General features: G+C 36.4%; 1 protein-coding gene across 7 annotated transcripts in view; it reads left to right on the forward strand.

The window, feature by feature from the left end:
• LOC136877476 (calpain-B) overlaps positions 1–18287 on the forward strand; it is a 653760-nt gene that overhangs the window by 513296 nt on the left and 122177 nt on the right. For all 7 annotated transcript variants that reach the window (XM_067151546.2, XM_067151550.2, XM_067151547.2 and 4 more), the window contains one exon: positions 8030–8211. In XM_067151546.2, the coding sequence (XP_067007647.2) occupies positions 8030–8211 (182 nt within the window). The remainder of the gene's footprint in view (positions 1–8029; positions 8212–18287) is intronic.

An 18287-nucleotide genomic window follows, 5' to 3' on the forward strand; every position in this document is an offset into this window, starting at 1 on the left:
CACTCTATTGAAAGCATTGCCAGAGCTGACATCCTGTCTTGTGACATTGTGTTCCTCAGAAATGTTTTTACTCTATTCGGAGTGAAGAAACATCCTTCTGCTTCTGCAATAGACATCGGAATGGTTAACAGCACTTTTAAAAATTTGACACTTTCACTAAATGTAGAAAACAAATTATTGTCTGTAATGAAGTCCATTAGACACATAGCACTAGACATATTTTGGTACTCCTCTCTAGTGTAGATTACAGACGGTAACATGCGAAGTTTGCTCTCATTAATGAATGGATAGGATTTTACTGCAACTTTAAGAGACTCTTCTGAGAACTTGCCATCATATTTAGAATTTTTTTTGGAGTGAAACAAAGTTGCAGCTACAAGGTGTCCCATGAAGCTAAACCTGTCATTGACTTCCCTTAGAATAACATCACACACTTCAAATGCCTCCCCTTTTCACACAGTACTCTTCAGTTCTTCTCCTCTTTTCTGAATGTTACTGTGGCTGCTCATCTTCCACCCTGTTTCTAACTTTTTGTATTTCTCTATCAAATGCCTTAGCTGAGCCAGAACAAGAGGTGGATTACAATCATGCTTCTGCAGTTGATTGTACAAAATGTCTACATGATGTATTATCTTGTAAAAGAAAGAGAGCCAATATATAAAATTGTCATCTTTCAAAGTCCCTATTTATCCAGAAGCTTGAACAAGTGTGTTGTTACTGATCTGGCATCTCCTTTGAATAACTTTTATGCATTCAGTCAGGTCTTCCCTGTGTTCAAAAACAGTATTAACAGTCCTGGAATGAAAATTCCACTGTCAGAACCGAACGCGGCAAGCGTTTGCACAACTTCATAAAGAATGGCAGTTCTTTGAGGAAAATTTGAAAAAAGTTGCTGAGTCCTTGAAGGTTTGCAAAAATATCTGCACATTTCTGTTTATTGATGCTGCATTCAACATAATCAAGTTGATGAACATGGCAATGTACGTAAGAAGCAACAGGATACCTTTCTTTGACAATGGCCTGGACACCACGTTTTGTGCCTCCCATGACAGATGCACCATCATAAGTCTGTGCTACAAGTTAATTTGGGCATCCTTGGAGATGAGAATCAAGTTCAGACATTATGGCCGCAGCCAGTGATTCTGAATCATGACCAACAGGTCGAATGAAACTTCAAAAATCTTCCTACAGGTTTATTATTTACTAGATACCTATAGATAATAACCATCTGAAATATTGATGCAACATCACTAGTTTAATCAGCTATGATGGCCATGAACTCTGCATCTTTAATTTCTTTGCTTATTTCCTCTTGACACACCTCTAACATACACTGAAGAATTTCATTCTGAATAGTTTTAGAGGTGCCCTTAAAAACCATCACCTTTTCTTAGTGGCCTCTCAAAACACTATCAAGCTCAGCACTGAAATTAATCAAACCGCAAAAAACACCACAATTCTGTGATATGCCTGATTCATCACAGCCCCTCAACACTAACTCAAATGAGGCACAAAATCTTGCACAGTTTATTACAATATTCAGGACATACCTGTTTGCGTAACCCTGTCATTATGTAGCCGGATGTTCCTTCTATAAGCAGTATCCATCTGTGCAGCTATATTAACATTTCCATACATGGCTAAACTTATTGAGTTCTTCATATGAGATGCTTCGTGTTTTTAACACAATTGTGAAGATGTTGTATGTCCCTCATACCTTGCTTTATCCATTTATCTTCCCCTCTGAAAAGTATGCATGGAAAACAGTATAAAGCATTACTGACCTCACACCCACATAACCAATCATGTTTCTTGTAATCTCAGGATTGAAGTTCCTTTTGAACATTCTATTTTTGTCTTGATCGTGTGCATTATGTGAATGTTTGGCGTGGGCCTACCCATTCGTTTCACCTCGGATTTTTCTTTGGTAGTCCATTGCGGAAATGGCCTAGACATTAAAGACTGCACTGAATTCATGATCTGGCCAAATACTACAAACTGATAAAAATGTACAATAATAAAAACACACACAATGATGTGAATGTTTACACAATGAAATCAATAATCTACTTCGCTTGTATGCACATAACAAAGATCAAGGCTATACTGAAAGAAATGGCGGTTTTTATTTTCAAATTTAAAGCCATTAGTTAATTATCTAGCAGATGAACTTCCATCCAATGTTGCTAGATGGCATCCCTGTTCTGTAACAGACTCTCACACTGAGCAGCAATGATCTCTAGCGACTTTGCTAGTAGTTGGTAACGTAGGAGGAGCCAGGTTGGTAAACCTCCATTTAAACAATGTGAAGCACCCCTCTAGCAGCCTAAAAGCACCCCTGTAGCAGCCCCGCACACCGCTTTAGCAGCCTAGGTTTCATCCTACCGCAGGTTGACTTTCTGCTGCAAACTTTTCGGTTCCTGCAGTGAACATCTAAGAGTATCGGTTTGTAAAGTCTCCTGTAGCCAATATTTACTCTTTCAAGCTCTTGAAAGGTTTGTCTTGTTGAATGAAAATACAGTAGTTGAGTAATCTAAATGATAAAACTTTACCTAAAATAAACATATAAAATTAATGGGGATAGTGCAAACCTGCAACCTTATGGAGAAACCGCCCCTGCTCCAAATTTAATTAGAAAATATAAAAATTATATAATGTGCGTTGAAAAATATTTAACTCCTGAAAACAAGGGGATTGGTATTCTATTCTTACAAGACTGCTGGTGTGGATCTGGTATTCAGTAATGTACTAGTTCATCATCGTGGAATGTAAGAACAATGTTGAAACCAGGAAAAATGCAAGAAATAGTAAATGAAACAAAAAGATTTGGATACGACTTAGTAGTGATTCATAAAATAAGATGGAAAGGGCATTGAAAAGAAAGATTATAACCTCTATTACAGTGGGCCGGAAGAAAGAACAGGGCAGTTCTGTATGGGATTTATAGTAAATGGGAAACTGAACAAGAGTGTAATAGGATTTGAACCTATCTCAGATAGAATATGTAAGCTTCGGATTAAGGGGAAGTTTAGGAACATAACTGTTATATCAGCACATGCACCATTTGAAGATGTGGATGAGGAAAGGAAGGAACAATTTTATGATGAGTTAGTACAAACCGTTGAAGAGGGACCAAGATATGACATGATTATTATTTTAGGAGATTTTAATGCCAAAGTGAGAAAGGAAGAGTTTATGAGACCAGTAGCAGGGAAATATACACTACATGAAGAATGAAATGAGAATGGTTTTCATTTGGGACAGTTTGCAACTACAAGTGGTCTTATAATTAAAAGCACCTGCTTTGATCATAAGAAAATACATAAAGGAATGTGGAAGATGCCAGGAAGCACAGTGGTAAATCAAATAGATCATGTACTAGTTACTGCGAGGCATGCGGCATCCATTATTGACAAAAGGACATGCAGAGGGCCAAACTGTGATTTTGATCGTTATTTAGTAAAAGCAACAGTGAGACAAAAATTGGCAATAGGACAGAGGAGACAACCTACGGAAAGAAGGAAATGGACTTTGGAAAAACTACAACAACCAGAAGGAAAACAAGAATTCCAGTCAAAAATGAACAATACTTTACAGACGATTGGACAAGCATCTGGAATAGAGGAAAGGCGGGGAAAAGTTCAAAGGTGCATACAAAATGCGGCACAAGAAACACTGGGTATAGCTAAAAAGAAAAGAAATATTTGGTTTGATACAGAGTGTGATGAAGCGATTGAAAGGAAGAATGCAGCAAGAGCAAAAATGTTAGAGAAATACAAGGTCAAATAGGAAAAAGTATGAAAAATGTAGACGTGAAGCTAATAACATCTGTAAGAGGAAGAAAAGAGAGATGCTTAAGAAGAAACTATAGAGTATAGAGACACAAAGGTTACAGAAGATGACAAAGGAATTCTATAATGAAATTAATTATTTCAGGAAGGGGTATAAGTCAAGATTGAATGGCTGTAAGAATAAAGAAGGTAAGCTACTACAGAATGAAGAGGAAATAAGTGAAAGATGGACCAAATACTTCCGAGAGCTCCTTAAAAAGGAAAGAGAAGGGGTAGAAGAAAGTGAAAGGCATATGGAGCAGATTGGGCCAGAACAATGGATAAATGCCCCCACATTGAAAGATGTAGAAAATACTATTGCAAAATTAAATAACCATAAAGCAGCAGGAGAAGACGGAATAACAAGTGAATTGATTAAAAATTGTAGCAAAGAAATGCTACAAGAGATACATGAACTGATTATTAAGATTTGGGAGGAAGAACGGATACCTGATGAGTGGAATACAGGAATAATTTTCCCAATATATATGAAGGGAAATAAATATGAATGCACTAATTATAGGGGAATTACACTACTGAATATCATCTATAAAGTATTTTCAAATATCCTATTACAATATCCGACTCTCTATGCTGAAGAGAGATTGGATGAAGCACAATGTGGCTTCAGGCGAAATAGGAGCACAGTAGATCAAATATTCGTTGTACGTCAAATGATGGAAAACTGCTATGAGCATAATATAGATCTACATATGTTGTTTGTAGATTTTAGACAAGCATTTGACAGTATATACAAGGATAAGCTATATGGATATATGGAGACAATAGGAATACCACAGAAACTGATTAGGATGTTCAGAATCACTTTGGGAGAAGTAAGGGCAAAGGTGATGGTGGATGGGAGAATTGGAAATGAGTTTGCTCTTAATACAGGAGTCAGGCAAGGTGATGCACTCTCAGCTACTTTGTTTAATCTGGCAATTAACCAAGTCCTTGAAAAAATAATGGATACAGGAAATATTGTATATAAATCTAAACAAATTTGTGTGTATGCAGATGATGTAGTGTTAATGGCCAGGAATGATAGATGTTTGAAGGAAATGTTTCTTGAAATGGAGGAAGCAGGGAAACAGATGGGATTGGAGGTGAATGACAGTAAATCCAAATATATGCATGTGACTGTTATAGAGGGCAGAAGAAGTCAAGATAATTTGACAATAAATGGGCATAGTTTTGAGAATTTACGAAGTTTTGAGTATTTAGGAACCATGTTGACAAACAATAATAGAATAAGTGAGGAGATACATCATAGAATAATAGCTGGAAACAGGGCCCATTATGCAAATCTTACATTATTTAAATCTCGTCTATTGTTCAAAACTAAAAAACTCAAAATATATAAGACCCTTGTTAGATCTGTAGTGACGTATGGCTCAGAAGCCTGGAACCTTTTATTAATGATGCATATAAATTAAGAATATTTGAAAGAAAGATTATTAGATGAATATATGGCCCAATTCAAGACCAGAATGGTTGGAGGATAAGGATGCTGAAATACAGAGCATAATAGACCAGGAGGATATAGTTAGATTTATTAAGGCACAGAGACTACAATGGCTTGGCCATGTGGAAAGAATGGAGGAAGATCAAATGCCAAGAAAAGCAGTTAAATCCCGAATAGATAAAAGACGGCAGCAAGGAAAGCCCTGTAATAGATGGAGCGATGAAGTTGAAACCGACCTGAGGGCAATGAACATCCGTCCATGGAGACCAGCCGCTCAGGATCGAAGTAGATGGCGGACAATCGTAGAAGAGGCCAAGGCTCACACAGGGCTGTAGCGCCGGATAAGTAAAAGTAAGTACTACTTCATCATAAACATTATTAACAATGCAGTCTAACACAAAACTATGATGGAAAAAAAAATGAAATGGCGTATGGCTGTTAGTGCCGAGAGTGTCTGAGGACAAGTTTGGCTCGCCAGATGCAGGTCTTTTGATTCGACTCCCATAGGAGACCTGCGCGTCATGATGAGGATGAAGTAATGATGATGAAGACGACACATACACCCAGCCCCCCGTGCCAGCGAAATTAACCAATTATGGTTAAAATTCCCGACCCTGCCGGGAATCGAACCCAGGACCCCTGTGACCAAAGGCCAGCATGCTAACCATTTAGCCATGGAGCTGGACATTATGATGGCTGTCCTGTACAACAACATTATCTGCTGCACATGCTCATAACTAACATTTTATACACTCCTAGGCCATTCCTATCCCATCGTCGCCATAAGACCTATCTGTGTCGGTGCAAAGTAAAAAAAAAAAAAAAGAAGAAGAAGATACCATTGCAACTGATTCATAATTCCATTTCATCCCAGCAATTCATTTCTCGAAGACTCAATTCTGTCCTCAATGTGCATATTTTCCTGTATCCCACATATTCAACACCACTTCATCATGTATAAAATTAACGTAGCCTTCCAGTATTTATTCATAGATGATCTGCTTCTCAACTCCAACTATGTACATCTAACTATAGATTATTTAGGTATATTTATTTCGTGATGACTTTGCCAGGCTCGGATTATCTGGCTGTACTAGATCGCTTAATCATTCTCTTAACGGACATGTGGTACAATGCCCCCCCCCCCCCCCCCCCCCCCATGGTGCAACAGCCCCGAAGGGCCATGGCCTACAAAGTGACCGGTGCTCAGCCCGAAGGCCTGTAGACTAAGAAGTGCCATGTGGTCAGCACGACGAATCCCCTCGGCCGTTATTCTAGGCTTTCTAGACTGGGACCACCATCTGTGGCCTATGAATGGGAATTGTCCCAAGCATTTGCCTGGAAGTGAAAGTGGGAAACTACAGAAAACCATTCAGGACAGCCGATGGTGGTGTTGGAGCTCACTTCCCTCCTGAATTCAGAGCTTGGCTCCATAGCCGTAGCACATTATCTTACCATACCCTAATAGTAAATATTCTGTGTTATAGGGTTTCATTACCTTTTCTTACGAAAATGATTTTAACCTGTTAGCATAGCAATTAATAACAAAATTGTAATTCTTTTTTATCTAATTTTTTATTGTTAAAATGGACTCTTTATTGAGAAACAGTGACATTGGTAACAATGAAAGTAAATTTTGCAAACTTAACAGTGAAATATAAGCCGCTAAAAAGTTCCTGTTTTAAAATCCTGAGTATACTCATGATATTTTATGGGTTCTTTTAACTTGCATGTAAAATAAATAACACAGCACTAAACAGATGGCAAGTAAGAAAACATACACTCAAAACTGTACAAGAAAGACATTGTTCATAAATGTTTGTGGCTGTGTGAAATGTCCTAAAACCAGGATCAACACACAATGCTACATCGCACTCCTTACACATGTACCTGGATTGCATTCGTGCCTTCTTCCCTCTAGTATCGCGCATACAGAACTCAGACTCGCTAAACTCAATGCCAAACTCTTCTTTACTCTCCATTTTTACCTATCAGATGTCCGGCTACAGGGCTAAATGGTTAGCGTGCTGGCCTTTGGTCACAGGGGTCCCGGGTTCGATTGCCGTCAAGGTCGGGAATTTTAACCATAACTGGTTTATGTTTGCTGGCACAGGGGCTGGGTGTATGTGTCGTCTTCATCATCATTTCATCCTCATCACGACGCGCAGGTCGCCTAAGGGCGTGAAATCAAAAGACCTGCATCTGGCGAGCCGAACTTGTCTTCGGACACTCCCAGCATTGAAAGCCATATGCCATTTCATTTAATTTCACCTAACACATGAAGTGCACTTAGATAGCAATAAATACAGAAAGGCTGCGAAAACAAGCTGCCTGAGTCGCCGACATCCATTACGGTTGAGTCATAGACTTCTTTTGGCAAAAATAGGAACCTGAGTTAATAATTTTATAAATATCTGGCAAAATACTGAAAAACAACAAGAAACGATTATATTCAGGCCTTTAAATTAGGTACTGATCAGTGAGCGACATTCCCGAGTATACTCAGGTTTTTATTGTATATAAATATATAAAATACAGAGTATACTCAGGCTTTTATGCTAAGAGGTTAAAATATGTGTTTACCATGTGTAAAATATTAGAAGTTTGATAGAATAAAGACACTTAACCAAATATTACAAATGAGGACATGTCCATTTGCCAGACTCTGCAATTTACTTCCCATATTTTATGTATTAATAAAGTTTGTTTCTCACATTGTTCATATTTATTTCAGCCAGATCCAAGTGTTCTTGAAGCTCAGACTCCTGAAGGGCTGGTGAAAGGACATGCATACAGCATCACAAGGGTCAAATATATTGACATCTCCACACCTGGAAGGACTGGAAAAATACCACTCATTAGGTTAAGAAATCCCTGGGGAAACGAAACGGAATGGAATGGACCCTGGAGTGATAAGTACGTTCAAGCATTATTTGTTTTAAAGCATCTAAAATAAGAATGTACTGTAGAACCCAATTAATGCATTTTGTTCTTTAAATTTTGTATTTGGGTATTCTATATAGTATACGGTTGCTGTATTAAAATGGCCAAAATCTGGGACATGTAAGGAAATATAACCAATACACTATGTCCCTCATGGTTATCTGTTTGAGGAAGTTTGTGATGTTTTCTTCACGTTCTATTGCTTCCAAAATGCCCTGATCCAAAGGTTGTACCAAACTTATTACATATTACTTGAAACATAATTTGAAAAGAGTGTGTAAAAATCTAACTGGATATCATACCATATCTTAAAAATACTTTGAATCCCCAGAAATTAAAAAACAAAATAACTTTTCCTCAGTGTGGATTTAGTGCAGTTTTACATCCAGATATCCTTCCTGGAGTCAACACTGTGTTGGAAGGATGTCTTCACTATTGTGTTTTGCTGCGGTGGCTGGTTGTGTGGTGGTGTGTAGAGATGAAGACAAATGTATTAAGATGAACACAGACATCCAGTCCCCAAACCAGAAGAATTAACAATACACAGTTAAAATGCTTGGACTAGCTGGGAATTGAACCTGGGGCCCTGTTAACCAAAGCCCTAATGCTGACCATTCGACTAAGGGGCTTGACTACGATGACTACTACAGCAAAGTCTCGCAAACCCGAGCCTCAGAAATCTGAGGCTCTGTCAAATTCAAGCATTATTTTCATTTTTCTTTGGGAGATTTAAAACTAGTTTTCTACAGCATTTCATTCCCTGCTTATTCCCGCTATGTCATCATACTATGCCTTCCCTCTACTGAGATCACGTGTATGTTTGTTGTCGTGCTTGAAACTAAAACATATTTGAGATGAAACATCTGCCTGTAAAAGCAGTTTTATTGGTGGACAATGCAGGGTCACATCCAGATGAACAAGAACTAGTATATGATGGAATTCGTGCTTTATTTTTGCCCCCGAATGTAGTAAGTTTGGTACAACCTTTGGATCGAAGTGTTTTGGAAGCAACGGAACGTGAGGAAAACATCACAAACTTCCTCAAACAGATAACTATGAGGGACATAGTGTATTGGTTAACAGAATGATGAGATGAAGTGAAGCCAGATACACTTAACAAAATCATGGAAGAAGATTTTAGGAAGTGCTGTGTCTGCTGACAGTAACTCCAATGACAGCAATGATGACAACATACTAAACTTCTCAGATCTAATCTCACAAAAACCCAAATGTAAAGATGCTAATGAAATTGAAGTTACGAAATGGATGGAGAGTAATGAACTGTATGAACTTGCAGGCTCATCAATCATTGAAATGTTGAATAAACCAACAGAAGATATCGAGGAAGAAGTTTTAGTAGAGACGATGCTAAATATGTCTCAGAGTGAGGGTCTCACTACGTTGGAGGTGGCACTACACTATGTAGAACAACCAGAGGCAACTCCCACTGACACCCTGCTCTGCAAGCAATCGCATGACATTTCTGCAAAGTAATGATGCAACATTCATAAACAGAAGTCAATTAAGGATGTTTTCAAAAAAATGACTTTAATCCATGCCATAACACAGTAAGTCTCTGGTAAGACCCCAACTAGAGTATGGTTCCATTGTATGGGACCCTCACCAGGATTACCTGATTCAAGAACTGGAAAAAATTCAAAGAAAAACAGCTCGATTTGTTCTGGGTGATTTCCGACAAAAGAGTAGTGTTACAAAAATGTTGCAAAGTTTGGGTTGGGAGGAATTGAGAGAAAGAAGAAGAGCTGCTCGACTAAGTAATATGTTACAAGTGATGAAAATCATTTTTCGTCCGTATTGAAAGTTTAATAAACTTTATATAGGAAAATATCTTTTGTTTATTTCCACCTATTCAATACAATATAAGATGTCGGTATTTAAGTTAAAACATTTTTCAGATATGAGACATGTTTCGCCTCCTACTGTGAGGCTTCTTCAGTCATTATCAAAAAACCTTATTATTTTACCAGACATCTGGTTAAAGATATTCTAAAATGTGTTCGATGATTATAAGAGAGGTAAGATTTACATTTGTTATAAACAATTCAACAAAGAACTACATATGTTTTTCTTCATTATATTAGATTTTTAGTTACTTCATGAACATTTTATATGTACTACCTAAGAATCCACCAGTTTTTAGTATCATTTGAATGTAATGTATATTCTCATTGAACTGATTTTATATGCCTTCCACTATGTATTTGACATCTATTAATGACTACGGCTTCAAGCCACCTTTTTTTTTTTCTTTTTTTTTTTCTATAGTACAATCAAACGAAGTCCTACTCAACAAAGAACTACATATGTTTTTCTTCATTATATTAGATTTTTAGTTACTTCATGAACATGTTTATAACAAATGTAAATCTTACCTCTCTTATAATCATCAAACACATTTTAGAATATCTTTAACCAGATGTCTGGTAAAATAATAAGGTTTTTTGATAATGACTGAAGATGCCTCACAGTAGGAGGCGAAACATGTCTCATATCTGAAAAATGTTTTAACTTAAATACCGACATCTTATATTGTATTGAATAGGTGGAAATAAACAAAAGATATTTTCCTATATAAAGTTTATGAAACTTTCAATACGGACGAAAAATGATTTTCATCACTTGTAATAATAAAGCCAACCAGGCTAATAAAAACAAGTATCTAAACCTTAAAACAAAAATTAGCAAGATCTCAAAAGATATTCAATTCCTAAAAGAATGTGTGAGATCCGATCTAGTGCCGAAATTTCTAAAATCGACTCAAAGGAAAAACATTCCGAAACATAGATCTAAAGATATTCGAAACAAAATCAACAACATTTGGCTCAAAAATGAGATAAAACTGTTGTATAGAAAGAAATCTTTATTAAATACACAAATTTATCGCAAACATTTGATTATCGCACAATCGTTGTCACCGCTAGAATGGTATTCTTATCAACAACACATTACATATAAAATACAGATTACATTGAACAAAAAACAAGAAACCCTAAACCGTAAATTAACACATTTAAAAGAAGAAAAAGCAAAATTCAATAAACCGGAACAGTAACATAAAAATATCCCCCTCTCCTTGGAACATTATTCCAACTACAATTAATCTGACGTTACCTTCACAGATAAAGAAACACATTTATTCACCCAAGGCTTAAAACATAATTGGCCCAACCCACATAAAGCAGAAGATATAATCACTACCATAGCCGAAGCTGAAGCAAACATAAATAAACAAATTCCAACAGACAAACAAAACGACATAAAATACAAAATTGAAAAGAAATTACCTGCCCTTGTAAAAGAAATTTCTAACAAAAATAACTCGTCCTCACTAAAACAGATCCAAGAATTAAGAAAAAAAGTGGACACTAATAACATAATAGTAACTAAAGCCGACAAAGGCAATACTGTAGTCTTAATGAAAAAACAGGATTACATTCATAAAACAGAGGAGTTCTTCTCTAATGAGACCTACACAATAATCTCAAAGGATCCCACTACAAAAACTCAACGTAATCTAAAAACACTTTTAAAAAACTCTTCATTTTTATTTAATGAACATGAATACCAATGTCTCATTAATATGAACCCCAAAGTACCCACCGTCAGATCACTACCGAAAGTACATAAAAAGGACGTTCCCATTCGACCGATCATAAACAGCCAAAATAGCCAGACATATAAAACTTCACAATTCCTCCAGAAATTTCTCAAAAAACATTTCAAATTCCATAACAAACACCCCAAAAATTCAATAGAACTATGTGAAACTCTCAAAAACTTTAACTTAAAACCTAATCACACATTGTGCTCTTTCGACGTCATTAACATGTATTCAAACATTCCCGCTAAAAAAACTATAGAAATAATAAAAAAACAATCTTTCCAAACATAGCAATTTAAGCAAAATAGAAATAGAAGAATTCTTAAAAGTACTAAACTTCGTCTTACAAAACAACTATTTCACTTTCAACAATAAAATATACAAACAGAAAGGCCTGGCCATGGGAGACCCTTTATCCGGAATACTTGCTGAAATTTATATGGAAAACCTCGAAAACAGCAAAATAATAAAAAACATCAATGGATTAAATCTCTGGCAATGCTATGTTGATGACACGCTAGTAATAATTGACAAAAACCTCAACAATAGTGAAAACATATTAACTTATTTAAATAATCTGGATAACAGCATTAAATTCACCAAAGAGGACGAGGACCAAAAATCAATTAATTTTCTTGACATCACAATAATAAGAACTTCCAATAAGTTTGATTTCCAAATTTACAGAAAACCCTCATTTACACCTATAACTATTAAACAAAGTTCCCTACATCCACAATCACACAAACAGTCCTCATTTTATAGTATGGTGTACAGAGCTCTAAAAATTCCCCTTTCAACCACCAATTTAAAACAAGAAATAAATACAATAAAAGAAATAGCCACTTTTAATGGATATAATCCCTCTATCATAGACAAACTAATTAATAAAGTTGAATTGAAACTATCCACAAACCTCTCCCCAATAAAAAATGAAAAATCAAAGTACGCAACCTTTACATACACCAACCCAATCATACACCAAGTAACCAACACCTTAAAAAATCAAGAGATCAAAATAGCTTTCAAAACTCAAAATTCAAACCAAAAAATGTTCAACCATAATACAATAAATTCAGAAAATAATAAATACTCAGGCTCCGGTATCTATAGATTAAAATGTAATGAGTGCCTCAATCAATCAATCAATCAATCACTCAATACTGATCTGCATTTAGGGCAGTCGCCCAGGTGGCAGATTCCCTATCTGTTGCTTTCCTAGCCTTTTCCGAAATGATTTCAAAGAAATTGGAAATTTATTGAACATCTCCCTTGGTAAGTTATTCCAATCCCTAACTCCCCTTCCTATAAATGAATATTTGCCCCAGTTTGTCCTCTTGAATTCCAACTTTATCTTCATATTGTGATCTTTCCTACTTTTATAGACGCCATTCAAACCTATTCGTCTACTAATGTCATTCCACGCCATCTCTCCGCTGACAGCTCGGAACATACCACTTAGTCGAGCAGCTCTTCTTCTTTCTCTCAATTCTTCCCAACCCAAACATTGCAACATTTTTGTAACACTACTCTTTTGTCGGAAATCACCCAGAACAAATCAAGCTGCTTTTCTTTGGATTTTTTCCAGTTCTTGAATCAGGTAATCCTGGTGAGGGTCCCATACACTGGAACCATACTCTAGTTGGGGTCTTACCAGAGACTTATATGCACTCTCCTTTACAACCTTACTACAACCCCTAAACACCCTCATAACCATGTGCAGAGATCGGTACCCTTTATTTACAATCCCATTTATGTGATTACCCCAGTGAAGATCTTTCCTTATAATAACACCTAGATACTTACAATGATCCCCAAAAGGAACTTTCACCCCATCAACGCAGTAATTAAAACTGAGAGGACTTTTCCTATTTGTGAAACTCACAACCTGACTTTTAGCCCTGTTTATCAACATACCATTGTCTGCTGTCCATCCCACAATATTTTCGAGGTCACGTTGCAGTTGCTCACAATCTTGTAACTTATTTATCACTCTATAGAGAATAACATCATCCGCAAAAAGCCTTACATCCGATTCCACTCCTTTACTCATATCATCTATATATATAAAGTAGCTTGTCCTGACTGACTGACTGACTGACTGACTGATTCATCATCGCCGAGCCAAAACTACTGGACATAAAGAAATGAAATTTTGGGCATAGATTCATATTAAGATGTAGGTGCTCGCTAAGAGAGGATTTTTGGATATTCCGTCGCTAAGGGGGTGAAAAGGGGGGTGAAATTTTAAAATGAGTGTGTCTATATCTCAAAACTTTAAAAGTTTACAGATGTAAAAATTGGTATTTAGAATCTTCTTTAAAAATAAGGAAACACATATTTTTTTGTTTTCAGACAATCCCAATAGGAGGGGTGAAAAAGGGTGAAAAAGGGGTTGAATGCCTTTAATCCGGATACGCTACTTATATCTCAGAAACTGAAGATATTACAGACCTCAAAATTGGTACTTTTGATCGCTGTGAAAAATAAAGAAACACATATTTTTTTGTTTTTGGAAAATCCAATTAATGCGAGGGTGAAAGAGGGGTGAATTTTTAAAATGAGTGCATCTATATCTCAAAAGTTTTAAAGTTTAGAGATGTAAAAATTAGTATTTAGAATCTTCATTAAAAATACAGGAACACGTATTTTTTGTTTTTGGAAAATACCAATAGGAGGGGTGAAAAGGGGTGAAAAATGTGTTGAACGCCTTTAAAGAGAATACATATATCTCTGAAACTGAAGATATTACAGACCTCAAAATTGGTACTTTTGATCGCTTTCAAAAATAAAGAAACACGTATTTTTTTGTTTTTGGAAAATACAATTAATGCGAGGGTGAAAAGGGGGGTGAATTTTTAAAATGAGTGCATCTATATCTCAAAAGTTTTAAAGTTTAGAGATGTAAAAATTGGTATTTAGAATCTTCATTAAAAATAAAGGAACACGTATTTTTTTGTTTTCGGAAAATCCCAATAGGAGGGGTGAAAAGGGGTGAAAAATGGGTTGAATGCCTTTAAAGAGAATACATATATCTCAGAAACTGAAGATATTACAGACCTGAAAATTGGTATCTTTGATCTCTTTTAAAAATAAAGAAACACGTATTTTTTTGTTTTTGGAAAATCCAAATAATGGGGGTGAAAAGGGGGGTGAATTTTTAAAATTAGTGTATCTATATCTCAAAACGTTTAAAGTTTATAGATGTAAAATATGGTATTTAGAATCTCCTTTAAAAATAAATAAACACTTTTTTTTTGTTTTCGGAAAATCCCGATAGGAAGGGTGGAAAAGGGTGAAAAAGAGGTTGAATGCCTTTAACGAGGCTACTTATATTTCAGAACCTGAAGATATTACAGACCTGAAAATTGGTATTGGGGATCCACTTTAAAAATAAGGAAACACGTATATTTTCGTTTTTGAAAAATCCGGATAATGGGGGGTGAAAAGGGGGGTGAATTTTTAAAATGAATGTGTCTATATCTTAAAACTTTAAAAGTTTACAGATATAAAAATTGGTATTTAGAATCTCCTTTAAAAGTAAAGGAATAAGTATTTTTTTCGTTTTCTGTAAATCCCAATAGGAGGGGTGTAAAAGGGTGAATAGTGGGTTGAATGCCTTTAATGAGGATACATATATCTCAGAAACTGAATATATTACAGAACTAAAAATTTGTATATGGGATCTCCTTTAAAAATAAAGAAACGCGTATTCTCGGAAAATCCAATGAAAGGGGGTGGAGGGAAAGAATTCTAAAATTAATTGACTTAATTGTATGAGAATACATACATCTAATAAAAACTAAAGTTGTTACGGACGTGAAAATTGCTATTTTGATCTCCTTTAAAAACAAAGAAATACGCGTTTTATGGGGGAAACCATCTTGGGGGGCGGGAGTGGAAAGGAGTTGAATTCCTTTCATGAGGACACATAAATCAAAAACTGAAGAAGTTAGAGTCGTGATAATTGCTATTTAGAAGATCCTTTACTATTAAAGAAACAAGTATTTTTTGCCGGAAAATTCACTTAAGGGGGGGGGGGGGGGAGAAGTGTGAAAGGAAGTAAAAAAAGCGAATTATTTTTATGGGGATACTTATATCTCAAAACTCAAGGTAATAGACGTGAACATTGGGGTTTGGAATCTCCTTTAAACATAAAGAAACACTCCTTCTTTTAATTTTTTTTTGGGGGGGGGTAAATAAACTTAACGGCGGTGGGGTGTAAAAGGAGGTGAGACCAATTGATTTTGCTGTTCATAATGTACTTATAAGGAGCCTCCGTTGCTCAGGCGGCAGCGCGCCGGCCTCTCACAGCTGGGTTCCGTGGTTCAAATCCCGGTCACTCCATGTGACATTCGTGCTGGACAAAACGGAGGCGGGACAGGTTTTTCTCGGGATACTTCGCTTTTCCCTGGCATCATTCATTCCAGCAACACTGTCCAATATTTCATTTCATTTGTCATTCATCGATCATTGCCCCAGAGGAGTGCTTCGGCAGCCGGCACAATTCCTATTGTCGCCGCTAGATGGGGCTGTATTCATTCCATTCCTGACCCTGTCGAATGACTGGAAACAGGCTGTATATTTTCGATGTACTTATTCTGATCATAAACCGATCTTTTTAATCTTTCCTGGGTTCGTTTTCAACAGCCAACTTTTCCTTCGGAGAACGTTCTTATATTACAGTAGATTCTCCTGGCATATGAATAAAAATTTAAACACATTTGAAATAAACGATAGGAATGAGATTGACCGTCCAATTGTTCACCTCTATAATAAGGTCAATAATGCACGGAAGTATGTCATTCGTATCGCCAGAAATCCCGCACACTTGCCTACGCGCGACATTGGTGCTGGTCACATTCTCAACAATAACAATGGCAGCAGATGTAATTTACCGCCAAGTAGCGGTCTTGCATCTTGCTGTGGGGTCCATAACATCTATAATAATAATAATAATAATAATAATAATAATAATAATAATAATAATAATAATAATAATAATAATAATAATAATAATAATGTTCTGGACCGTCGTCAAATGTGCGGACCGCGGTGGAAACGGGTCCTGGACGGGTAATGACTAAGAATGCAGTCGGGCCGCGGGTTCAGTACCGCCAAGGCACCCAAGACGACACCACGCCGGATCTCCTGAAGGATTTGTTCCATATTAAAAATGCTTATAAGAAAAGATGGCAAAGATTTAGGGACCCAACTGACAGGGTGGAATACCTGGACCTAGCCTGGGAAGTACGAAATCGATTGCTGGAAATAAAGATTGAAAAATGGGATTAAACTTGCCATAATCTATTAGAAAACGAGTCAGATCGCGTATTTTGGCGGATTCTCGCAGAAAACGATTCAGATCGCGAATTTCGGCTGATTATATATCTAAAACAACATTCAATTATAAATTTCAGTATAATACCGTAGCGAAGCACGGGTATCTTGCTAGTTTATATATATAAGAAAACATAAAGGTCCGATAACACTGCCCTGAGGAACTCCCCTCTCAACTATTACAGGGTCAGACAAAGCTTCACCTACTCTAACTCTCTGAGATCTATTTTCTAGAAATATAGCAACCCATTCAGTCACTCTTTTGTCTAGTCCAATTGCACTCATTTTCGCCAGTAGTCTCCCATGATCCACCCTATCAAATGCTTTAGACATGTCAATCGCGATACAGTCCATTTGACCCCCAGAATCCAAGATATCTGCTGTATCTTGCTGGAATCCTACAAGTTGAGCTTCAGTGGAATAACCTTTCCTAAAACCGAATTGCCTTCTATCGAACCAGTTATTAATTTCACAAACATGTCTAATATAATCAGAAAGAATGCCTTCCCAAAGCTTACATACAATGCATGTCAAACTTACTGGCCTGTAATTTTCAGCTTTATGTCTATCACCGTTTCCTTTATACACAGGGGCTACTATAGCAACTCTCCATTCATCTGGTATAGCTCCTTCGGCCAAACAATAATCAAATAAGTACTTCAGATATGGTACTATATCCCAACCCATTCATTGTCTTTAGTATATCCCCAGAAATCTGATCAATTCCAGCCGCTTTTCTAGTTTTCAACTTTTGTATCTTATTGTAAATGTCATTGTTATCATATGTAAATTTTATTACTTCTTTGGCCTTAGTCTCTTCCTCTATCTCGACATTATCCTTGTAACCAACAATCTTTACATACTGCTGACTGAATACTTCTGCCTTTTGAAGATCCTCACATACACACTCCCCTTGTTCATTAATTATTCCTGGAATGTCCTTGGAACCTGTTTCTGCCTTAAAATACCTATACATACCCTTCCATTTTTCACTAAAATTTGTATGACTGCCAATTATGCTTGCCATCATGTTATCCTTAGCTGCCTTCTTTGCTAGATTCAATTTACTAGTAAGTTCCTTCAATTT

The sequence above is a fragment of the Anabrus simplex genome, chromosome 7 (genome assembly GCF_040414725.1).
Source record: "Anabrus simplex isolate iqAnaSimp1 chromosome 7, ASM4041472v1, whole genome shotgun sequence".
Classification (NCBI taxonomy): Eukaryota; Metazoa; Arthropoda; class Insecta; order Orthoptera; family Tettigoniidae; genus Anabrus; species Anabrus simplex.